The 26,435-nt window shown below is 45.0% G+C and overlaps 1 protein-coding gene and 1 long non-coding RNA gene across 2 annotated transcripts in view; both read right to left on the minus strand.

The window, feature by feature from the left end:
- The window catches only part of LOC144697726 (uncharacterized), a 66,560-nt gene extending 42,072 nt beyond the window's left edge, over positions 1-24,488 (minus strand). Inside the window, exons 1-2 of the mRNA XM_078569734.1 lie at positions 23,497-24,488; positions 12,629-12,827 (exon numbers count right to left, since the gene is read on the minus strand). Coding sequence (XP_078425860.1) covers positions 12,629-12,827; positions 23,497-24,488 — 1,191 coding nt within the window. The remainder of the gene's footprint in view (positions 1-12,628; positions 12,828-23,496) is intronic.
- A 1,050-nt stretch (positions 24,489-25,538) lies between these two features.
- Positions 25,539-26,435, minus strand: part of LOC144696884 (uncharacterized) — a 410,945-nt gene continuing 410,048 nt past the window's right edge. Inside the window, exon 3 of the long non-coding RNA XR_013580268.1 lies at positions 25,539-25,601. This is a non-coding gene — a long non-coding RNA (uncharacterized LOC144696884). The remainder of the gene's footprint in view (positions 25,602-26,435) is intronic.

Below are 26,435 nucleotides of genomic sequence, written 5' to 3' on the forward strand. Positions count from 1 at the left end.
TCGCTTGCCATTTCAACACCCCATCCTGCTCTCATGCTCACATGACCGTTCTTGGCCTGCTGCAATGTTCCAGTGAAGCTCAACGCAAACTGGAGGAACAGCACCTCATCTTCCAATTAGGCACTTTACAGCCTTCTGGACTTAACATTGAGTTCAACAACTTCAGGTCATGAACTCTCTCCTCCATCCTCACCCCCTCTTTTATCCCCCTTTTAAAATTTAATTTTATTTATATATATATTTTTTTTCTTTTTTCACTGATTTCTATTATTATTTTTGAAATTTATTTCTATTCATTCTTTATTCCCCATCTTTAAGCCTATTTCGATCCCCTCCCCCACACCTCACCCCCACCAGGGCCATCTGTCACTGCTCATCCTGCTTTCCACCCTTAATGTCACAATTAGCACATCCTTTAGCTCATATCACCATCGTCAACACCCCTTTGACCTTTTATTTATGACAGCTTTTGCAGTCTCTCCTTTGCCTCCACCAATCACTGGCCCTCTATCCAGCTTCACCTGTCCCACCCCCTTTAACAACTTATATTTCACTACATTTCTATTTCTCTCTAGTTCTGATGAAGAGTCATATGGACTCAAAATGTTAACTTTCTCTCCACAGATGCTGTCAGACCTGCTGAGTTTTTCCAGCAATTTTTGCTTTTGTTCCTGGGTAACCACCCCTTCAATTGTCTGTCTCTGGACGCCACTCGCAATGCGCATGCGCACCGATATAGATGGGGCAGCCATATTGAACATGCTCCAGCTCACAATGCCCATGTGATTGATGGCAGCACCAGGCCAGTAGGAGGAAGGAGCGGGATGGAGAACTGAACGGGAGCAGCAGGTCCCCCATCCAATCGGAGTGAGTGAGGGGCGTGGCTGAGCACGGATCTCCCTCATTTGTTGAACAGAGTCACATAGAGTTATACAGTACAGAAACAGGCCCTTTGGCCTATTGGGACTGTGCCGGCCATCAAGCACCTGTCTATTCTAAACCCATATTCCACCACCTGGCCCATAGCCCTGTATGCTATGGCTTTTCAAGTGCTCATCTAAATATTTCTTAAATGTTGCGAGGGTTCCTGCCTCTACCAAGCCCTCAGGCAGCGTGTTCCAGATTCCAACCAACCTCTGGGTGAATTTTTTTCCCTCAAATCCCCTCTAAACCTCCTGCCCCTTACCTTAATTCCATGCCCCCTATTATTGACACCTCCGCTAATTATGCCCATCATAGTTTTGTAAGCCTCTAATATGTCCCCCCTCAGTCTTCTCTGCTCTAAGGGAAACAACCCTAGCCTATCCAATCTCTCTTCATAGTTGAAACGGTCCAGCCCAGGCAACATCCTGGTGAATCTGCCCTGCACCCTCTCCAGTGAAATCACATCCTTCCTATAGTGTGGCAACCAGAACTGCACACAGTCCTCCAGCTGTGGCCTAACTACCGTTTTATACAGCTCCAACATAACCTCTCTGCTCTTATATTCTACGCCTCAGCTAATAAAGGCAAATATCCCATATGCCTTCTTAACCACTTTATCTACCTGTGCTGTTGCTTTCAGGGGTCTATGGACATGTACACCATGGTCACTCTGATCCTTTGTACTTCCTAGGGTCCTACCATTCATTATGTATTCCCTAGCCGTGTTAGTCCTCTCAACATGCATTACCTCACATTTCTCACGGTTAAATTCCATTTTCCACTGCTCTGCCCATCTTACCAGCCCATCTATATCATCCTGTAATGTAAGGCTTTCCTCCTCACTATTTACAACACCACCAATTTTTATGTCATCTGTGAACTTACTGGCCACTGAAACTCTGCATCATTTTGAAAGCTGATTTTGTCTCAAACTCCACAAGAAAACTTGATGAAACGCTTTGCGTGCGGAGCAAACATTTCAGCAATTGTTACTGAAATAGATTTATTCACAAGGAATGAAATAAATGTACTTAATTAGAGAACCATAAATAACATGTACCATTTAACAACACGAGATATACCTCTGCCCTATATTAATTTATTGGCCCCTGGGTAACCACCCCTTTAATTGTGAATATTAAGAAAGAGGCCATTCTTTGTCAGACAAATAAATGTGTCAAGCTGGGAAAGCAAAAGATGTCAATGTTTTTAAGAGGGAGAGAGACCTGGGCCAAACTTTCCATGGAGCTTTTTTGTCACTAAGATTGAGACAATCCGATCAGCTGCCTCTGCTGCTTCCCTCCCTTCCACTGACTCACTAGGCCAAACCGCCTCTAAAGAGCCCCTTTGCTGCAGCCCTGAATCTGCTTTTTTCGTTAGCTTCTCTTCAATCTTCCCTCATGCTTCTCAGAACTTGTCTTTTCCATAAAACCCACCTCCTCCATTCCTATTCCAATTGATCACCCAACCTTCCCATGTTTGCTGATATTGTTAACAGCTCTCTCTTCAGGTACTGTCCTTTCCTTTAAATCTGCCATAACTACTTATCCTCAAGAAAACAAGCCCTTGACCCCAATGTTCTTGCCAACTACCACTCTAATCACCTTTTCCTCTCCAAAGTCCTTGTCACCTCCCAAATCCAAGCACATTTCCCCAGAACTCCATGTTTGTATGCCTTCAATGAGATTTCTGTAACTGCCACAACATTGAAACAGCTCTTATTTAAGTCACAAATAACAGCCTTTGTGAATATGGCAGAGGTAAATTCTGCCGCAATTTCCTTCTCTTCCTGTCTGCAGTCTTTGACACCATTAACCAAACCATTCTCTTCCAATGCCTCTGCACTGTTGATTCCTTTCTCTTGATTCCTTTCTTATCTATCTCACTGTAGCTAGAGAATAACCTGTAGCAGCTGTGATTATTTTCTTTACGTTTTTACAAACTGACTCAGTTGATAAGTGATCAGGTGTCACTGAACTATGATATTAAAATGTTCCTTTATCCCTCTAAATGCGATTGTATCTTGCAAGCCGAGTCCTTTTAACTACAGTAGCCCTTCTGGATTCGATCAACCAAGAAGAGTGAAGACATCACCATCCACAACCCAAGCTCGTAGTCTTAAAAACATTTGATAATTCCCATCAAATGCAAAACATAGCAGAAGAATTATGTATTGGTCTGTTACAGATTTCTGAAATGGATTCATTGCAAAGATTGGCCAACAGATCCATTGTTACAGGGTTTGGATGGTAGGAGATGGGCCTTCGTCTTTCTTAGTTGCAATCTCTATATCAGCATTACCTTGTCTTCATTTCCTCAGATTCAGACAAAAATTAAGTCAGTTCCAATGAAGAGCCATAGTGGGTTTGAAACATTATCTCTGGTTCTCTCTCCACAGATGCTGCCAGAGTTGCTGAGTTTTTCCAGTATTTTCTGTTTTTATTTCAGATTTCCAACATCCGCAGTATTTTGCTTTTATTTTAATGATCAACGGACTCTGGGTCTCTAATGGCATCCGTATTACCCACAGTCCCAAACATCTCAGAAACCGCTCTATCTGCCGCGGGTTGGCCGGGTGAATTGTGCATGCTCGGAGGGTCCTGGTTTCTTTGTTTGAGGTTGTTCACAGAATCACACAGTGCAGAAGAGGCCCTTCAAGTCTGCACCAACACATGAGAAACACCTGACCTACCTACCTAATCCCATTTACCAGCACTGGGCCCATAGCCTTGAATGTTATGATGTGCCAAGTGCTTATCCAGGTACTTTTTAAAGAATGTGAGGCAACCCTCCTTAATCACCCTCTCCCAGGCAGCACATTCTCCACCCTCTGGGTAAAAAAGTTTTTGTTCACATCCTCCCTAAACCTCCTGCCCCTCACCTTGAGCTTGTGTCCCCTTGTGACTGACCCTTCAACTAAGGGGAACAGCTGCTCCCTATCCACCCTGTCCATGCCCCTCACAATCTTGTACACCTCGATCAGGTCACCCCTCAGTCTTCTCTGCTCCAAAGAAAACAACCCAAGTCTATCCAACCTCTCTTCATAACTTAAATGTTAATAAAGGCAAGTATCCCATATGCCTTCTTAACCACCTTATCTACCTGTCCGGCGGATAGTGAGAGTGGAGAATGTTCATTGTTAAATATTCGGATCTGGGGCCGCACTCGGGATTTGTAAATCCCGCCCCTCTGCCCGGGGTTTATTAACCCGCTCCCGACAGTGACCTCTCACCTGACAGCTCACAATGCCCAGCTGATTGACAGCGATTCCGGGCCAATAGGAAGAGAGAGGCGGGACTAGAGGACCGAGCGGGTGCGGTTTGCCCTCCAACCAATTGGAGTGATAGAGGGGCGGGGCTAGGCTGCGACTGAAGCATGCGCAGTACTAGAACCGGAGCTGGAAGAAGGAGCGGTCGTGTTGAGATCACAAAGGGTGAGAAATGAAGCCAACGGCTGGAGATTGTGAACCGGGGGGGGAGCCTGGAAACCACGCGCGAGCTCGGAGGGCGGGTGGAGATTGTGAACCGGGGGGGAGCCTGGACACCACGCGCGAGCTCGGAGGGCGGGTGGAGATTGTGAACCGGGGGGAGCCTGGACACCGCGCGCGAGCTTGGAGGGCGGGGAGACGGTGCCCCAGTGGTAATGCCACTGGGCTCGTGACATGGGTTCAAGTCCCAACATAGGACTATGGGTTATTGTCCTTGTGAGTGCAGCACAGTTTTACCGGAATGATACCTGGACTCCAAGAGTCAGTTAATAATTTATAAAACTATCAATTATCGTAAACCCCATCTGGTTCACTAATGTCCCTTTAGGGAAGGAAATCTGCCGTCCTTACCAAGTCCGGCCTACATGTGACTCCAGCCCCACAGTGATGTGGTTCACTCTGAAACGGCCCAGCAAGCCACACAGCTCCAGGGCCATTAGGGATGGGCAATGCACACATCCCATCATAGAATAAAAAAACACATGGTGTGTGCGGGACTGGAAACCCTGGTAAGAGGCCTGCCTTATGCAGGCAATTGCCTATTGTCATCTTGAGAGGGGAAGGTGGAGTGAATGGGTAGTGATGTTGGTGAGGGAATTGTCATTTGTGGCAGAAAACTCCAAACTTGTCAAGCTTTGTGTCAACGATTGTTTCCTCATTTCACTGTGAAAGACATGGCTACAATTTTTTGACCATGCTTGTCCTCACTTCCCCAGATTCAGACAAAGATTCAGTCAGTTCCAAAGAAGAGTCATAGTCCTAGACTCTGGGGGCATAGTGTAAACATGAGAGCCAGACCTTCCAGGAGTGAAGTCAGCAAATACTTCTACACACAAAGGGAGGTAGAAGTTAGGAACTCTGTTCCACAAACAGCAGTTGATGCGAGATTAAATTGAAATCTGACAGGGACGAGGGACTAAACGGCCAACTTCTAGAATTATAGAAACTTGCAGCACAGAAAGAGCCCATTCAACCCTTTATGCTTGTGCTGTTTCTTTGAAAGAGCAATCATGTTTAGCCCCAGACACCCACTTTCTGTTTGTAATCCATATGTTCCTCATTCTCAAATCCCTGTCAACTTCCTTTTAAAATTCCTTCTCGAGTCAGGTCCCAGCACCTTTTCAGGTAGAGAGTTCCAGATCCTGACAACTCTCTGTTGGTGCAGAAACTGCTGAACTTGATGTTGAGTCTGGAAGTTTGTAAAATGCCAGATCGAAAGATGAGCTGCTGTTCCTAGAGCTCCCACTGAGCTTCATTGGAACAGTTCAGGAGGCCAAGGACAGAGAGGTCAGAGTAGGAGTGGGGCGGAGAATTAAAATGACAAGTGACTGGAAGCTCAGGGTCAAGCTCACAGACTGAACAGAGGTTGTTCCACAAAGTGATCACACAATCTGTGTTTGATCTTCACCATGTCGATCAGAGCACATGATGAGCACTGAATACAGTAACTAAATTGAAAACAATTACAAGTAAATGACTGTTTGTTTTAGGCCAAAGAAATATACTTTATTTGAAGAGTAAGGGTTACAATATAAAACAAGCCGATTTCCAGAATATTAAACCTTCAGTCCAGTTACAGTGATTTTTAACATCAGCAGAAACAAACCCAAACTATCAGAATGAACAAGGTTCAGTACTGGGTGTGATCAACAGCAACAATAACAGCAGAATCCAACCCCTGGAGTCAATGCTGAACTCGCTGGTGTATCAGCCGGTTGGATGATGGATTAAATCCCTTCTCACACGTGGAGCAGGTGTCCGGCCTGTCCCCAGTGTGAACTCGCTGCTGTGTGTCTGGGAGCTGATGGCTTCCCCATGCACCAGCTGCTCTTGTCTTTCCAGGTGGTGGGGGTCATGGGTTTGGGAGATTCTATCAAAATTCTGGTTGAGCTGCAGATCTATGAAATCCATCTTCTTTTCCCTCCTCCACCTCTCACTCTCTCTTCTCCCATAGAGGCCAGAGTCTCGTGTAGGCCCAGACCGGGAGGTAGATTCCCTTCCCTCGAGAACATTAATGAACCAGTTGGGTTTTTATGACAATCTGGCAGTTTTCATAGTCACATTTTCCTCGTGTCAGCCCCACAAATTACCGGATTCATTCAGCTCAATTTCACAACCTGCCTTTCTGTTTTTGTGGGTTCTCTTTCATATTTCTTTGTTTCTGTTTTGAATTCACATTACAGAGTATGAGAAGGATTTGCAGTTAGGAAGGTCAAACCAAAATCACATCAAAATCTGCCAGAGTCTCTCGATTCATCAGGACCTGAAGATCATCAGCCTTTGAACATGGAAGCAAAAAGCACCGTTTACACCAGGGAGAAACCGTGGAAATGTGGGGACTGTGGGAAGGGATTCAGATCCCCGTCTAATCTGGAAACTCATCGACGCAGTCACACTGGGGAGAGGCTGTTCATCTGCTCCGTGTGTGGGAAGGGATTCACTCAGTTAATCTGCCTTCAGAGACACCAGCGACTTCACACTGGGGAGAGGCCGTTCACCTGCTCCGTGTGTGGAAAAGGATTCACTCGCTCATCCCACCTGCTGGAACACCAGCAAGTTCACACTGACAAGAGAGAGTTTAAATGCCCTGACTGTGAAAAGAGCTTTAAAAACCCACATGGACTGAGGGAGCACCAGCGCATTCATACTGCGTATGCACCATTCAGCTGCTCACAGTGTGGGAAGAGGCTCAGGACTTCATCCCGCCTTCTGAAACACCAGCGAGTTCACACTGACGAGAGACCGTTTAAATGTCCAGACTGTGGGAAGTGCTTCAAAAGTTCTGGGCATCAACAATGTCATCAACGTATTCACACTGATGAGAGACCATTCAGGTGCTCTCACTGCGGGACTGGGTTCAGGCAACCATCTCATCTCACTGCACACCAGCGCACTCACACTGGGGAGAGGCCGTTCACCTGCTCTGAGTGTGGGAAGAAATTCACTCAGAAACCCCACCTGCTGAGACACCAGCGAGTTCACACTGACGAGAGGCCGTTTAAATGTCCAGACTGTGGGAAGTGCTTTAAAAGTTCTGGGGATCTGCAATACCACCAACGTATTCACACTGATGAGAAACCATTCAGATGCTCTCACTGTGGGACTGGGTTCAGGCAATCATTTCATCTCACCGCACACCAGCGCACCCACACTGGGGAGAGACCGTTCACCTGCTCTGAGTGTGGGAAGGGATTCGCTCAGTCATCCAACCTGCTGACACACCAGCAAGTTCACACTGGGGAGAAGTCGTTCACCTGCTCCGGATGTGGGAAGGGATTCACTCGCTTATCCTACCTGGTGACACACCAGAGAGTTCACAAGTGATTACAGGGGTTGGATTCTGCTGTTATTGCTGGACTGAATCATGTTCATTCTGACAGTTGGGGTTGATCTCTAATGTTAGTTGCCCAGTTTAGACTTAGCGTGTACCCGCACCATCTCTCAATTATGTGTGAATAGACCATCATGTCTGCAAACCTCGTTTTCAATGTAAATCACTCAGAAACTGCCTTGAACTAAAGATGAACAATAAAGAGATCACAGTGCAATCCTGCAGCTCTATATTGATGGGAGAAAGTCTGTTCTGTAACTCGAGGATGAAGCTCGGTAAGTTCTGAATGTTTTTAATTACAAGTAGGCTCGAGCTATTTGAGAGACGGGCTGTTCAAAGCTGTTAACTTGTCAAATATTGAAGGAATTACTCTGAAAATAAACTCACCAATTGATAACCTCAGACTCTGCTCCCTGCTGTAATTAATACTCAGCCATTCGTGCTGATTTACAGTGAATCACTGAATATCCTGTGGAGTCTTTGTTCCTTGTTTTATGAAATAGCTCTCCCCATTAGTGCTGAACTGCTGGATAACTCTGATTACACTTAGACATGTCTAGAAAAGGTCTGTGTGCCCACATTTCACTGTGATTTGTAAACAATGAACAATGTTCATGGCCTGACTTGTAGTCTGGTATCCGGGTGATTTGTGAAGAAAGATTTAATTCACTCACTCAGCAGCTTGAGGGGAACCAGACTGAGGTTTAATGAACATAATAAATAGGAGTAGGAAGAGGCCATTTGGCCCATTAAGTCTGCTCTGCTATTCGATATGATCATGGTTGATCTTCTACCTCAGATCCACACTCCCCAGAAACCTTAATTCCCCTTGTACCCAAAACTCTGTCGACCTCTGTCTTAAATATAACTGAGAACCACGGATCCCTGGGATAGAAAGTTCCAAAGATTCACAACTGAGTGAAGAAATTCCTCCTCATCTCAGTCCTAAATGGTCGACCCCTTATTCTGAGACTGATCCCCGTGTTCTAAATTCACCAGATGGGAAACATTTTCTCAGCATTTACCTTGTCAGGCCATTTAAGAATGTTTCAGTTGGATCACTCAATCTTCCAAACTCCATTCAATCGAGGCCGAGTCTGCTCGATCTCTCCTCATGGGACAATCTCCTCATCCCAGGAACCAGTCTGGTGAACATTTGTTTCACTCCCTCCAGGGCAAGTATGTCCTTCCTTAGGTAAGGAGACTAAACCTGCACACAGTACTCCAGGTGATGCCTCACCAATGCTCTGTATAATTGTGGTAAGACATCTTTACTCTTATACTCCAATCCCTTTGTAATAAAAGCTAACAGACCATTTACCATTTGTTTGCTGTACCTGCATGTTAACTTTCTGTGATTCATGTACAAGAACACCCAGGTCCCTCTGAATGCAAATATTTCCCAGTCTCGCACCATTCAAAAAATATTCTTTTTTTTCCTACCAAAGTGGATAACTTCACACTTCACCGTGTTGTATTTCATCTGCCACGTTCTTACCCAACCTGTCTATATCCCTGTACAGCCTCTTTGTGTCCTCCTCAGCACTTACTTTCCCACCCAACATTGTATTGTCAGAAAACCTGGATACATTACACTCAGTCCCCTCATCTAAGTCATTGATATCGATTGTAAATAGCTGAGGTACAACTGCTGATCCTTGTGGTACCTGCTAGTCACAGCCTGCCAACCTGAAAATGTCCTGTTTATTCCCACTCTCTGTTTTCTGACCATTAACCAATCCTCAGTCCATGCTCAGATACCCCCCAAACACCAGACCGAATTTTGTGTGATGACCTCTCGTGTGGCCCCTCATCAAATGCTTTTTGAAAATCCAAATACACATCTACTGATATCCTCATTATCCTCCTGACTTATTACATTTTCAAAAAGCTCTGAACAGATTTGTCAAACATGATCTCCCTTTCATAAATCCATATTGGCTCTGCTCGATCAGTTAATGATTTTCTAAGTGCCCTGTTACCACATCCCTCATGGTAGATTCCTACATTTTGCCAATTACTGATGTTAGATGAACTGGCCTCTAGTTCCCCATTTTCTCTCTTCCTTCTTTTTTGAAAAGTGAGATGATGTTTGCTATCAAGGTTGGGAGAGACACTCTGGAAGGTATGGGGGAGCTGGGACTTGTCCATGAGAGTAACCAAAGGTCTAGGATCTGAAATAATCCAGAGTGATGATGATGTGTTAGTCATGGCTCAGTGGTTGCATTTTCATGTCTTAGTCAGGAGGTTGTGGATTTAAATCCGCATCCAGAAAGATGAGCATAAAATCCAGGCTAACATTCCACCGCAGTACTGAGGGAGAGACTGTCAGAGACTGCACTGAGACAGAATGGATGGGTGTAAGAGATCCATTGACATTATTTCAAAGAGCAGGGGATTTATCCCAGGAATCTTGGTCAATATTTATCCCTCAATCAACGTCACTGAAACAGATTATCTGGGTATTATCAATTTGTTGTCTATGCGATCTTGCTGTGCATAAATTAGCTGCTGTATTTCCTACATTCCAACATTGACTGCACTTCAAAGGAATTTCATTGGCTGTAAAATGCTTTGGGACATCCTGATGTCATGAAAGGCTCTGCAGAAATAAAAATCTTTCTTTAACAGAGGAGAAAAGGCCCAGAAATGGAACAGTCGAGAACAAGATTTCAATTAGTCTCCTCTTATCCTGAAGAAAACAAATATTCCACACACTGTGTGTTTGACGCCAAAGTGATTTATTTGACATTTAACCAGAATATTAAACTCCAGCCCTGTTACAGGGATTATTAACATCAAGAGGAATAAAGCCCCAAGAGCTGGATTTTCAAAGAGGGTTGGGAACCTGACACTGGATGAATTCTGGGTCCGCAATCTGCACCTGAACTGCATCGCTCTTGCAGCATTATTTTTAAATGTAAATAATCTGTTTTGGCAGGAGGTGAGCTCAGCATCCAGACCGAGGCACCAAGTGCCTCCGGGGGCAGGGAGCTTCCTGTCCAGCAGCAAAGGCAGCCATTTTGGGGTTTGCTACTGCTTTGCCGAGGGGAGCTAGCAGCTCATGAAATGACCAGGACAATAAAGACAATACAAGTGTGCACGGACATCAAGATACAGTGCTCAAACCGGAACAAGTCTATCCCTCAAATTCAACAAACAAAAACCAGATGAAAATTAACTTCCTTTCGATCTATGGTAACTCCACAGCTGTGCGCTAACGTGCAGCAGACTATCTGACTTCATCCTGTAAGTAAGCCTGGGTACTAGATTTTAGTGTAGCCCAACCATTTTCAGGTTCATTTCATGTCATATTCATTGTAATAAGCTAACAATGTCAAAACACAATTTTCTGCTAACATTGAGATAAGAAGCCATTTTGATGATTTTAACCTTTTCCAACAAACTTTCCCAAAACAGTATTACGAAGCAGTGATTGACGGGCAACAGATGATTGGTAGTTGCTTAGAAGTCGCTTCATGTTATCTCAATATTTCTCCATTAGCATTTCTTATGAGAGAATTAAAGTGCTGTAACAGCTGGGAAAGAAATGGGATAAGCCTCGGACTTGCTCCCTATCAGGAACACACACTGTCCTTGATTGTTGAGTCTGTCTTAATGAATGGGCTCCTGAAAAAAACATCAAGATGAGAGACATAGCTTAAAGGAAGGCACTGTCCTAAGTTTAAGACAATGTGGCAAATTAGCTAAAACCACTGGAGTTAACTCTTGTCACATTATTGACAAACCATAGACCAATTAGCCATTTCCAATAACTTGGCTAAGGTGGGCTTACAGCATCTTTTAAGTGTAGAAATGAAGATTTCGAGAAGCCATTTTGTTAGCATGTTATCTGTGTATCAAATGACGGAGGGTTATCCTCACTTCATGTCTTCAGCCTGATCAACCGAGGAAAGTTGTGAGAAGTCTGTTTAATTGTTAAAGTTAAACATTCTCCTCTTACTGTTAATTGAAACTTGATTTTTATCTTTCTAACTTGTTACCTTTCCACATTTTAATGGTTAATAAATCTTTTTAAAATGACCATTTAGAGTGTTCATTCCTGCCGGATGCTCAGTCCTGTAGAACCTGATGATTTCATTCACAATTGGGGATTTATTGCAAACAACCTGTACCCCATAAATCAATTTAGAATCCAGAAGACTGAAAATCCCATTCTGTTCCAGACAGGCTCCTTAACAAGTTCTTTAATGAGATTAAGGGGCCGTTAATTGGTGGTGAGTGGGTTTCCTGTTTCCTCCCCTCCACCGGCACTTTGAAAATTACAAACTGTCTCAGAGGCAGCGGATCCAGTGCCTCCGACCGGGAAAGTAATTTTCAAATCGCACAAGTCCCGGTTCCCACCCCCATCAGAAAGTGAAAATCCAACCCCAGTTATCAGAATGAACCTAGTTCAAACCTGGATGTGATTCACAACAGCAATAACAGCAGAATCCAACCCCTGTTGTCATATGTGAAACTTCTGGTGTCTCTTCAAGTTAAATGAAAAAATGAATCCCTTCCCACAGATGGGGCAGTTGAAAGGGCTCTCCCCAGTGTGAACTCGCTGGTGTCTGTGCAGGTTGTGCGACCGAGTGAATCTCTTCCCACACACACAGCAGGTGAACGGCCTCTCCCCAGTGTGAACTCGCTGGTGTTTCAGCAGATTTATTGGTCCTTTGAAACTTTTCTCACAGTCAGAGCATTTAAACAATCTCTGATCACTGTGAACAAGTTGGTGTCAGCAGAGCAGATGACTGAGTGAAGCCTTTCCCACACACACAGCAGGTGAACGGCCTCTCCCCAGTCTGAACTTGCTGGTGGGTCCCTAGGTTAGATGAACTCATGAATCCCTTCCCGCACACGGAACAGCTGAACGGCCTCACGCCACTGTGAACACGCTGGTGTGTCAGAAGATTTGATAACTGCGTGAAACCCTTCCCACAATCGGTGCAGGTGAACGGCCTCTCCCCAGTGTGAATACGCCGATGAATTTCCAGCTGGGATGGGGAAATGAATCCAGTTCCACAGTCCCCACATTTCCATGGTTTCTCCGTGGTGCGGGTGCCCTTGTGTCTCTCCAGATTGGATGATCAGTTGAATGCTTGTCCACACACACACAGACACACAGAAAACATGTGTACGTGGAATTCATAACATCCCACTGTAAATGCTGTAATTTTTTTTTCAGGTTGTGTAACTAGCTAAAGCTCTTTGCACAGTCAGTGCACTGGAACACTCTCACCGGTGTGAGTGTGTCTTGATGCTTTTCCAGTCATATAGATGAGTGATTTTTTTTTTTCTACAGTCAGAACAGGCAAACATTTCTCCTTCCACATTCAAAGGCCGGTGATATTCTGCTCCTGATGAATCAAGTGACTCTGTTAGATCTTGATGTGATGTTTTGTTTGAGTTACCAGTGTATAAATTCTCCCTTCTGATGCCCCTGTAAGCAGAGATTTCAAAAGTCCTCATTGTAAGCACGGCATAGAAATGAAGAACAGTTAATTTTAGTTCCTATGGAACATTTTTTCTCTCTTGTTCCCCCAAAGCTGCAAATCCCCGTCCCACACACTCTCCCCCCTCCCTGGGCTGAAATCTAAATAAAGTGTTGGATAATTCTCTGTATCCTTTTAATAAATTCTACAAATGGAGATCATGTTTTACAAGGGGCCATTTGTTAACAGTTTCCCAAACACAGATCAGATCCTCATTGATTTGAGCCCAAATTTATTTATTTTTTATAAATTAAGTCTTATTTATTGTGCTCCCTCCCCCATCCTCTGATGTGAACCATCCTCCACTCGCTGACCCAGGATGGCGGCCGTTAACCTGGGCCTGTTCCCGGGAGGGAGAAGCCCCGCAGCTGCAAACCAGGAGCTGATAATTATTTCTCAGGGTTTGCGGATCCACAAAGTGTTTCCAAATCCTCCCCGTCCAGCCGCCGGCTCCATCGCTCCCTCCCCCCCCCCGGGCCTGTCACCGCGGGGTAAACACGGGGCCTGGGGCCTACCCCAGAAGTTGATCCAGTTCCCAGTCCAGCCGCGGTTTCCATTCCTACCCTGTGCTCACAATCTCCTCCCGCCTCCCGAACCGCCCGCTCCTCCTCACTCTGTCACCATGACTGTCACTGAGCATGCTCAGAGCGCACACCCACACTGTACCTGCGCACTGGACTCCTATAGTCATTGATAGGGGACTTTCTGCAACGCGGTTTGTTCTGGGTAAATAATCCGCCATTGATAGCTTGACTTGGGAACACAAAATTCAATGCATCGGCTTCCCAATCGAGATCGGGACCCTGGGCGCTGTTATGGCACGGCGGATGGTAAATGCCGAGCTGCTCAAATCACAGAGCGAAACCTGAAACAGCTGCCACTACCGTTTTGCAATTTGTATTTTATCTCGAGATGCGTGCCTTGAATTCAGTAGTAATAAGTCCACCCACAATTAGAGTTTTTTTAAAACTAAATTAAACATTCATTAACAGAATAAAAGATTTTAAGCACATTCATAGGTCTACAAATTACGATTATAATAACTCCTAACTCCCCTAATTAATCTAGCTCCCAGTTACACCTCTGTTAAGGCAACAGTGAAACAAAACATAAGTTTAACAGACCTTGGTAAAGCACACAAAACCTTGGGCAGTGATATTCAAAGTGAATTTTCTTAGCTTCAGTTCCTGTAGACAGCAAATGCATACAGGCTGGAGGCTTTTCACACTTGTGTTAGATCTTAGAATGCCTTCCCTCTTACATATAACCTCATCTCCTTTATACATGCTTCTCTCTTAATGTAAATTCCAATTCCCAATATTTCTTTGAAACTTTACTTTTAACTTTATTATAAATTTTTCATAGTACTCGTATTATCAGTAACCTTTGGGAAAAATAAACACTGTATGACTTAGCTTCTTATGGCTAGGTGTAACATCTTACCATCTGTTTGAAGTTCAAACTAACCTAATTTATATAAAAATGCAAATGTTCCTCGCACCTCACATTCTAAAACTTCAGCCAGGTTTGTGTATTTAGCATTTCAAACCTAGCTTCCCTTTTGATCATTCAAAAGCTGCAGACCAGCTGTCTCCAATTCCATTAAATTCTCCCGCCCCCCCTCCCACCCCCCCACCACCACACACATCAACACAGAGAAACTAATCCAAACTCCATTATTAACCAACCTTTACAATATATCAAAATAATATTATGAAAAGTATTATATTTTCATGACAGCGCAATACACACAATAGGTACTTAAAGTATGTAGAAACCCGAATGTCTGGACCTTCCTCCATGATGCAATCTGTGCAATTCACCCCCACCTCCACCTGCAATGGCAGATTGGAAAAAGGTCGAAGTTGAAATTCACAAAGATCAATGCTGGTAGAAACTGGTGGAAACAACCTGCTGAGTTATTCCATCACTTTCCGTTTTTATTTCAGATTTCCAGTATCCACAGTATTTTGCTTTTAATTCAGTGCTGGTACCTGTGTCAAGAAAGATATGCTGAAAAACTGACTTGAGGTAGATGAAATGGAATGTGTCTATGCAAAACATAAACTCCAGCACAGGTCAGTTGAACAGAAAGCTCTGTTTCTGGACTCGATATTCTCTGTAATTCAGTGTCATCTCCTACTGGTTGAACAGAATGCTCTCTTTCTGGATTTGATATTTTCTGTAATTCAGTGACATCTCCTACTGGCTCTTGATCAGCATGTTCCACATCCACCACTTGTACTGCACATGCTCAGAGTGCAACCGAGTGCTGAGTAATCGCACTGGGCTCCTGTGGTCACTGATGGGGCACATTCTGATTCATGGAAAATTATGGATTGTAACAGTGTCACTCAAAGCTTAATTTGTGAACAAAAATTTTCATCACCACATCGAGATTGGGCCTGTTTCTGTATCAAGTGGCACTTGCTTAGAAATAACACCTCCTCACTAATGCCAGGGTCACTCGGCTCCTGACCTCATTACAGCTGTGGTTCAAAATGGACAAAAGAGCTGAACTCCCGAGGTGAGGTGAGAGTGACTGCCAGGCAGCATTTGACCAAGTGTGGCATCAAAGAGCTTTCGCAACACTGGAGTCAGTGGGAATCAGGGGGGAAACTCTATAATGGTTGGATTCATACCTAGCACAACGGAAGATGGTTGTGGTTGTTGGAGGTCAATCACCTCATTTCCACGACATTACTGCAGGAGTTCCTCAGGGTATTGTCCTAGGCCCAACCATCTTCAGCTGTTTCAGCAATGACCTTCCTCCCATCATAAGGTCAGAAGTGGGGATGTTCACTGGTGATTGCACAATGTTCAGCACCATTCACGACTCCTCAGCTACTGAAGCAATGCATGTCTAAATGCAGCAAGACCTGGACAATATCCAGGCTTGTACTGACAGGTGCCAAGTAACATTCGCAACACACAAGTGCCAGTCAATTACTATCTCCAGCAAGGGAGAATCTACCCATCACCCCTTGACATTCAGTGGCATTATCTTCACTAAATCCCCCACTATCAACATCCTGGGGGTTACCATTGAGCAGAAACAGAACTGGACCAGCCATATAAATACTGTGGCTCCAAGAGCAGGTCAGAGGCTGGGAATTCTGCCGCAAATAACTCACCTCCTGACTCTCCAAAGCCTGTCCACCATCTACAAGGCACAAGTCAAGAGTGTGATGGAATATTCTCCACTTGCCTGGATGGGTGCAGCTCCAACAACACTCAGGAAAGTTGACACCATCCAGGACAAATTAGCCCACTTGATTGGCACCCCATTCACAAACATTCACTCCCTCCACCAGCAACAAACAGAGGCAGCTGTGTGTACCATCTACAAGATGCACTGCAGGAACTCACCAAGGCTCCTTCGACAGCACCTTCTGAACCCACGACATCTCGATGGACAAGGGCAGCAGATAGATGGGAACACGACCCCCTGGAAGTTTGTCTCCAAACCACTCACCATCCTGACTTGGAAATATATCGCCATTCCTTCAGTTGCTGGATCAAAATCCTGGAGCTCCCTTCCTACCAGCACTGTGGGTGTACCTACACCACATGGACTGCTGCAGTTCCACCTTCTCAAGGGCAACTAGGTATGGGGAATCCAGCACCATGTGCGAGCGAGATCAGGAATAGGAGAATAGACTGGATGAATGCATGGCTGGAGAGATGATGTAGGAGGGAGGGATTTAGATTCCTGAGGCATGGAGATTGATTCTGGGAACGATGGGACATGTAAAAGCTGATTGGGTTGCACCCCAGCAGGACCAGGACCAGTATCCTCACAGGGGTATTTGCTAGTACTGTGGGGGAGGGTTTAAACTAGACTGGCAGGGGAATGGGAAACTGAGTGAGGAGACACAAGAAAGGGAAACAAAGATAGGAATGAAAGATAGAAAAGTAGAAAGCAAAAGTGGAAGGCAGAGGAAACAAGGGCTAGCAGCAAATAGGACCATAGTACAAAAAGAGATGTATAAAAAATGTTAAAAAGACAAGTCTAAAAGCACTGTATCTGAATGCATGGAGCATTCGCAATAAGGTAGATGGATTAACAGTGCAAATAAATGTAAATGGGTATGACATGACTGTGATTACAGAGACATGGCTGCAGGGTGACCGAGGCTGGGAACTGAATATCCAAGGGTACTCGATATTTAGGACAGACAAGCAAAAAGCATTGTTAGTTAAGGATGAAATCGGTGCAGTAGTGAGAGAGGATATTGGCTCAGAAAATCTCGATCTAGAATCAGTCGGGTGGAGCTAAGAAACAACAAAGGGCAGAAAACATTAGTGGGAGTTGTCTATAAGCCTCCAAACGGTAGTGATAAGGTAGGGGGCAGTGTTAAACAGGAAATTAGAGATGTATGTAAAAAGGGTGCTACGATAATCATGGGTGACTTTAAGCTGCATATAGACTGGGCAAACCAAATTAGCAATAATACTGTGGTGGATGAATTCCTGGAGTATACAAGATGTCTTTTAGACCAGAATGTCGAGGAACCGACTAGGGAACAGGCTATCCTATATTTGGTATTGTGCAATGAAGGAGAGTCATACGGAATCGAATTGTTAACTCTGTCTCTCTCCACAGGTGGTGTCAGACCTGCTGAGTTTGATCAGCATTTTCTGTTTTTATTTCAGATATCCAGCATCCGCAATATTTTGCTTTTACACTAACATCATGAGGAAATCTTTTCAGTAACAAGTGTTAAGAATTTGGAATTCACTATCTGATGGATACAGGTTCGAGAGTAACCTTCAAACAGGAATTGGATAAATATTTGAAGGAGAAATGATGCAGGGATGAGTAAAGAATGGGGGAGTGGGACTAACTGGATAGCTCGTCGAATTTGTCAGCACAGATTCAATAGGCCAACCAGCCTCCTTCTCTGCTGTACTGTTAGGAGATCCTGTCATCTATAATAATATAATGATTCATAATAAACATGATGATAGAATCATGGAGCAGGGATGGTGGCCATTCAGCCCATTGTGCCTGTACCGTCCCTGAAAATGTTACCATTCTGTCCCACTCCCCTGCTCTTTTCCAATCGCCCTCTAAATCTTTCCTTATTAAATTAAAATCCAAATCACTTTTGAAAGTTATAACTAAATCTGCTTCTACCAACCATTCAAACAATGACTTGCCAGTATTTAATTGGTGGAAATTTCTACACATCCACCAAACAGTCTGATAATTTACGAAGAGTGGAGAAGTCGAGAGACGTGGTGGTGAGGCAGAGCTGGGAGCTGTTAGTGTAAATGTGATAAGTGGCAGTGTTTTCAGATGATGTCATTGATTGGAACAGGTTAATGAGAAATAAGAGGAGGCCTTTGGGGACACGAGAGGTAACTGTGTGAGTTGAAAGAAAAGACATTGTGAGTGATACTCTGGCTATGATTAGAAAGAGAAAAATGGAACCAGGAGAGAGCAGCCCCACCCAGGGGACAGGGGAGAGGTGAAGGTGCAGAATGATGTGGTCAACATCAAATGCTGCAGACAGGTCGAGGACGAGAAGGGAGAGTTTATCTTTGTCACAGTCACATAGGATGTCATTTGTCACTTTGATAAGAGCTGTTTCAGTCCTGTGGCAAGGGCAGAAACATGATTGGAGGGATTCAGACATGGCGTTCTGGGAAAGATGGGCAGGAATTTGGGAGGTGGCAACACGTTCAAGGACTTTGGAGAGGACAGAGAGGCTGTAGATGGGGCAGTAGATGGAAGGAGAGTGGGGCCAAGGATTTGCTTTTTGAGACTCCTGCAGGATGTGGGAAATGAGGGACACTTCCAGCGTCCATGGCGACCATGTGTGAGGAAGGTGTGTCCAAATGCAGCTTCTAGCGAATCGGGTTTCAGAGCTGGAGCTGCGGGTGGACTCATTGTGGAGCATCCGCGATGCTGAGCAAGTCATGGATGGCACGTTTAGCGAGGTGGTCACACCGCAGGTGAAGATTACACAGGCAGAATGACCATCAGGAACAGTAAAAGACTCAGGAAGGTAGTGCAGGAGTCCCCTGTGGTCATCCCCCTCTCTAACAGATATACTGCTTTGGATACTGTTGGGGGGGATGGCCTCTCGGGGGAAAGCAGCAACAGCCAAGTTCATGGCACCGTGGGTGGCTCTGCTGCTCAGAGGGGCAGGAGGAAAACAAGTGGCAGGGCTATTGTGATAGGGGATTCAATAGTTAGGGGCACAGACAGACGTTTCTGTGACCGCAAACGTGAATCAAGAATGGTATGTTGCCTCCCTGGTGCCAGGGTCCAGGATGTTACAGAGCGGCTGCGGGACATTCTGGGGAGGGAAGGTAAACAGCCAGTGGTCGTGGTACACATTGGTACCAACAACATAGGTAATAAGAGGGATGAGGGCCTGAAAGCAGAATCTAGGGAGCTCGGAAATAAATTTAAAAATAAGACCTCAGGATAACTCCCTGTTCCACCTGCTAGCAAGAGCAGGAATAAGAGGATAGGCCAAATGAATACGTGGCTGGAGAGATGGTGTAGTTGGGAGGGATTCAGATTCTTGAGGCACTGGGACTGGTTCTGGGGAAGGTGGGACGTGTATAAACCGGACAGGCTGCACCCAGGCAGAGCTGGGACCAGTGTCCTTGTGGGAGCTTTTGCTAGTTCTGTTGGGGAGTATTTAAACTAGTGTGGCAGGGGGATGGGATCCCAGGAGTAGGATCAGATAGGTCAGATTCAGATCAGAAAAGTGGAGGTAGAACATTAGCTAGGGACGTTGTGATAGACATGGAGTTACAGGAGAAGCAAAGTTTACAAAGTGTCCAGCAAGGGAAATTGACGGGGTTAAACTGTTTAAACTTCAATGCAAGGAGTATTACAAACAAGGTAGATGAGTTAAGGGCACAGGTAGACACATGGCAGCAGGATGTCATTGCTATAACGGAGACGTGGCTAAAGGAGGGACAAAGCTGGCAGCTTAATATCCCTGGTTATAGAGTCTTCAGACACGATAGAGTAGGAGATTAAAAAAGGATGGGGGAGGGGTGCAGGTAGCACTAATGGTTAAAGAATCAATTCCAATTGTGAGAAGGGATGAAACACTTAATGGATCAACAAACGAGGCTTTATGGATTGAGCTTAGAAATAAAAAAGGGGCAGTCACACTACTGGGAGTATACTACAGACCCCCAAATAGTGAAAGGGAGATAGAAGAACAAATATGTAGGCAAATTTCTGCTTGTAAGAACAAAAGGGCAATAATAGTCGGAGACTTCAATTATCCTAATATCAACTGGGATTCAAACAATATAATGGGAACTGAGGGAGAAAACTTCATGCAATGTGTCCAAGAAAATTTTTTTAACCAATTAGTGATAAACCCAATGAGAGGAGATGCAATTCTAGACTTAGTCTTGGGGAATGAAGAAGGGCAAGTGGGTGAAGTGACAGTTGGTGACCATATCAGGGACAGTGATCACAATTCAGTTAGATTTAGCATTACCATGGAAAAGAACAGAGATACAGAGATAAGGCAGGAGCAAAAGTCTTGAACTGGGGGAAGGCAAATTTTGCAGAAATGAGAAGGGACTTGGTTGAGGTGGACTGAACAGCACTGCTGGAGGATAAAACAGTGGAAAACCAGTGGGAAGCACTAAAAAGCGAGATCCTAATTGTACAAAGTAGACATGTCCCCTACAAAAATAAGAGTGGTACTGCCAAATCTAGACCACCCTGGTTGTCTAGGGGAATACAGGGGAAGATCAAACAGAAAAAGGAAGTGTACGATAGGCACAAAGAAGTAAGCACTGCAGATAGCCTAGACGAAGTAAAAAAGGAAATAAGGAAATCAAAGAGAAGGCATGAAAAAAGTTTAGCAAGTAAAGTTAAAGATAACCCAAAGATGTTTTACCAATACATTAATGCTAAAAGGTTAGTTAAGGAAAAAGTGGGACCTATCAGAGATGAAGATGGAAACTTGTGTGTGGATGCAGAGGCTGTGGGAAGGGTTTTGAATGAATATTTTGTCTCCGTGTTTACAAAGGAAAGGGAGGATGTAGATAGAGTAGTCCAGGACGAACACTGCGAGATATTGGACGGGATAGTCATAGAGAGGAAGTACTCGAAGGGTTGAAATCCTTGAAAGCTGATAAGTCACGAGGGCCAGATGGATTGTTTCCGAGTCTGCTGAAGGAAGTCAGGGAGAAGATAGCAGATGCTCTGAGGTTGATTTTCCAATCTTCACTAGATGCAGGGGAGGTACTGGAGAAATGCAAATGTAGTTCCATTGTTTAAAAAGGGATCAAAGGAAATGCCAAACAATTATAGGCCAGTTAGTCTTACATCAGCAGTGAGCAAATTAGTAGAATCAATCCTGAGAGATTGGATTAACTGTCAGGTGGAAAGGTATGGACCAGTCAGGGATGGTCAGCATAGATTTGTTAAAGGAAGGTCTTGCCTCACAAATTTGATTGAATTTTTTGAGGAAGTGACAAGAAGGGTTGATGAAGGTAGTGCAGTGGATGTTGTGTACATGGATTTTAGCAAGGCATTTGACAAGGTCCCACATGGCAGACTGGTCAGGAAAGTAAAAGCCCATGGGATTCAGGGTAATGTGGCAAACTGGATAAAAGGTTGGCTTTGTAACAGGAAACAAAGGGTAATGGTCAATGGATGCCCTTGCGAATGGAAAGTTGTCTCATGTGGTGTTCCACAGGGCTCAGTGTTGGGACCCTTGCTGTTTGTGTTATATATTAACGATTTGGATGTGAACGTTGGGGGAAAGATTGGGAAATTTGCCGATGACATAAAGATTGGCCAAGCAGTGCATAGTGTAGAGGATAGCCATAATCTCCAAAACGATATAGATGGGTTGGTGCAGTGGGCGGTAAAGTGGCAGATGGATTTTAACATAGATAAGTGTGAGGTCATACATTTAGGGAGGTCAAACAGTTACAGGGATTACACAATAAATGGGAATATACTAAGAGGGGTAGATGAAGTGAGAGATCTTGGCCTACAAGTACACAGGTCCCCGAAGGCAGCAGTTCAGGTAGACAAGGTTGTAAAGAAGGCATATGGAATGCTCTCCTTCATTGGCAGAGGTATAGAATATAAAAGTAAGGATATAATGTTGGAATTGTATAAAACACTGGTGAGGCCACAACTGGAGTATTGTGTGCAGTTCTGGTCACCACATTACAGGAAGGACATAATAACTCTGGAGAGAGTGCAGAGGAGGTTTACAAGAATGTTGCCAGGGTTAGAAAAGTGTAGCTACGAGGAGAGGTTGGATAGGTTGGGGTTATTTTCCTTAAACAAAGAAGGCTGAGAGGTGACTTGATTGAGGTGTACAAAATGATGAGGGGAATAGATAGAGTGGACAGGATAAAATTGTTTCCCTTGGTGGAGAATTCTAAAACCAGGGGACATAGATTCAAGATAAGTGGCAGAAGGTATAGGGGGGACATGAGGAAGAACTTTTTTACGCAGAGGGCAGTGGGTGTCTGGAATTCGCTGACCACGTTGGTGGTAGAGGCAGGAACTCTAAACTCTTTTAAAAAGTACTTGGATCTGCACCTTAAGTGCTGTAAGCTACAGAGCTATGGGCCAGGTGCAGGACGGTGGGATTAGAAAGAGCACCTGGGTGTCCTCGGGCTGGCATGGACAAGATGGGCCGAATGGCCTCCGGTGCTGTAACTTTTCTATGGTTCTATGGGTATAATGATGGCAGATTTGAAGGAGAGATGGACAGTACTTGAGAGAGAAAACTGTTGACATATTCAGTGAAAATGGGGAAGTTGATTGATCAGTAGTTTAGTGGGTGTAGGGTCAATAGAGCAAGAGGTGAATTTCATGGACAAGATGAACTCTGAGAGGGCATGAGGGGAGATGGAAGGGAAAAAACAGAAAGATGAGAGTTCAGAGCTCGGGTAATGGGGAACTTTAGGGAGGGCGAGTGGAAAGGAGGGAAGCAACAGAGGCAGCTGATCCGATTGTCTCAATCTTAGTGATAAAGAAGCTCCATGAGATCCTCACACCAGTTGTTGGGGGTGAGGATGGAGGGAGAGCATTTCAAAAGGAATGAACTTGTGTTAGAGATATTAAAAAGGTTCAACACATTGTGTCTTTTAACACAAAACTAATTTATTTGATATTTATCCAGAATATTAGCCCCCCTAAGTGGTCTGTAGTTTATTAACATCAGCAGAAACAGATCCCAATGAACATGGTTCGGTCCTGGATGTGATTACCAGCAAAATCCCACCACTTTAGTTACTTGTGAACTCGCTGGTGTGTCAGCAGGTTGGATGAGGTAGTGAATCCTTTCCCACACTGGGGGCAAGTGAACGGCCTCTCCCCAGTGTGAATTCGTTGGTGTGTCAGCAGGTTGGATGAATGAATAAATGCCTTCCCACACTGGGGGCAAGTGAATGGCCTCTCCCCAGTGTGAATTCGTTGGTGTGTCAGCAGGTTGGATGAGGTAGTGAATCTCTTCCCACACTGAGGGCAGATGAATGGCCTCTCCCCAGTGTGAATTCGTTGGTGTGTCAGCAGGTGGGATGAGGTAGTGAATCTCTTCCCACACTGACGGCAGGTGAATGGCCTCTCCCCAGTGTGAAATCGTTGGTGTGTCAGCAGGCTAGGTAACTGAGTGAATCCCTTCTCACACTGGGGGCAGGTGAATGGCCTCTCCCCAGTGTGAACTCGCTGGTGTGTCAGCAGGTGAGATGACTGAGTGAATCCCTTCCCACACTGAGGGCAGGTGAATGGCCTCTCCCCAGTGTGAACTCGCTGGTGTGTCAGCAGGTGAGATGACTGAGTGAACCCCTTCCCACACTGAGGGCAGGTGAATGGCTTCTCCCCAGTGTGAATTCGCTGGTGTACAGTGAGTTGAAATGATCGCCAGAACCCAGTCCTGCATTGAGAGCACCTGAACGGTCTCTTGTCAGTGTGAACACGTTGATGGGACATCAGCTCGCAGGAACTTTTAAAGCACTTCCCACAGTCTGGGCATTTAAAAGGTCTCTCTTCACTGTGAACTCGCTGGTGGCTCAGCAGGTAGCTTGAAAGAGTAAACCCCTTCCCACACGTTGAGCAGGTGAATGGCCTCTCCCCAGTGTGACTCCGCCGATGCTCTTCCAGCTCTGACGGGAATCTGAATCCCTTCCCCCAGTCCCCACATTTCCATGGTTTCTCCCCGATGTGGCTGCGCTGGTGTCTTGACAGGCCAGATGATCGGTTGAAGCCTCGTCTACACACAGAACACATGTACGATTTCTCTCCACTGTGAATGGTACTTTTTCCTTCCATGTTCAAAATCAAATGATATTCAGGTTATGATAAATCGAGCGAATGTCAGATTCTGCTGTGATGTTTTGTTTCTGTTTCCCGACTGCAAATCATCCCCTTCTAATACCCTGTGAAATTGATTTAAAACAGAAAAAAAGGTGTGAGAGAGAATCCACAAAAACACAAATGCAGGTTGTGAAATTGAGCTGAATGAATCTGGTAATTTGTGGGGCCGGCACGAGGGAAAAGTGACCACGAAAACTGCCGGATTGTCATAAAAACCCAACTGGTTCACTAATGTCCTTCAGGGAATGGAACCTGTCACCTGGTCTGGGTCTACACAAGACTCTGGCCTCCATGGAATGAAAGAGAGAGGTGGGAGGTGCAGGGGGTGAAGATGTGTTTAATACATCTTCAGCTCAACCAGAACTTTGGCAGAATATCCCAAACCCTCAACATCCACTACCTAGAAGTATGAAGGTAACAGGTGTCAATGAACACCATCACCTCCAACTCACACACTGTCCTAACTTGTCTGACATCCAGTACTGGATGAGCAGAAATTTCCTCCATTTAAATGTTGGGAAGATGAAAGCCATTGTCTCCACTCCCTAACCACCGACTCCATCCCTCTTGCAGTCTCTGAGGCTGAACCAGACTGTTCACAATCTTGTTGTCATATTTCAGCCCAAGCTGAGCTTCTGACTACAAATCACTAAAACCACCCATTTCCACCTCAGTAACATCGCCCAGCTGTGCCCCTGCCTCAGAGCACAGCCCGGTCCCCACGCTGGCGCTCTGGGTTCCTGTTCTCATTGATAGGGGACCTTCTAACCCACAGGGCATTCTGGATAAACCAGCCGCCATCGAGACCAATCAGTGAACGGGCATTTTGTTTCCCCCAGTTGGTAAAACAGAAAGTCCATGGATGAGTGGGATACTGGACAGGAAGCACAATGAAAGGTTCAGACACTTTATTGAATACTCACAGCAGAAGCACGTTAATCTGATTGGAGATCACTTCCACACGAGCAGTCAGCGGTTTGGAGCCTCCTGAGATTCCAGTCCCTTTCCCATCAGTATTTACAGGAGCTGCGACACGGAAAAGAGTCTCAGTAAAATCAGGGATTTATTTGTTCACTGCTTTACAATGGGTCTGGGGTCACACTTGAGGTTCGTGCAGCCTGTGATTCCCTGAGTTTATTAACTCTCCCCCCTCCAGACCCTTTGGGCTCTCTATTGCTTTTCAATGTCCTCCTGGCCTTGTTGTATCTGATCCAATAAAAACCCTCCTTACATCACACAGGGAACAGCTTTAGACATGTTCTGACTTTTCATCTCAATCTTATTCTGCTGCATGATCTCACTGACCGTTCCTTTTCTCTCGATCCGTCCGTCCACCATCTCTTTTCTGGATTTCACTCCTTCTTGTTGTTCCAGGATTTCATCTCTCTGCTTTTTATTTCTTTTACTGAAGATTCCTGTCCATTGCTGCCTCACAGCCTCGTCCTGTTCCCAAATATTCTCCATGTCTAAGTGCTTCCCAGCGGCCGTGCCAGCCGTGGCCCCTATTCCAGCCCAGTCACTGATCCCTCTCTTCCCTCCACCCTTTTTACTGGTGTCACTATCACAGGGACGATCGCGGTGTTTTCCCAAAACTGCCTTAACACCGGGGTCTTGGCTACTGGGTGGTCATAGTCCACCCATCTCTCTCCCTGCATTCTGACTTATGAAATTCCTGGATAATTCCCTTATCATCCGAACATCAAGGTCCTTGTAGATGGGATGACATAACCTTAGGGACGGGTGTGTGGTGTTCAGGGCACATATTACAGGAACTATTTTAAATCTTGTATCATTATGTAGGTTCTGTGAGTACGAGTGATGATTAAACCATTTGTGGAACCAATTTCGTGTGGCAGGACA

The sequence above is a fragment of the Cetorhinus maximus genome, chromosome 23, assembly GCF_964194155.1.
Source record: "Cetorhinus maximus chromosome 23, sCetMax3.hap1.1, whole genome shotgun sequence".
Lineage (NCBI taxonomy): Eukaryota > Metazoa > Chordata > Chondrichthyes > Lamniformes > Cetorhinidae > Cetorhinus > Cetorhinus maximus.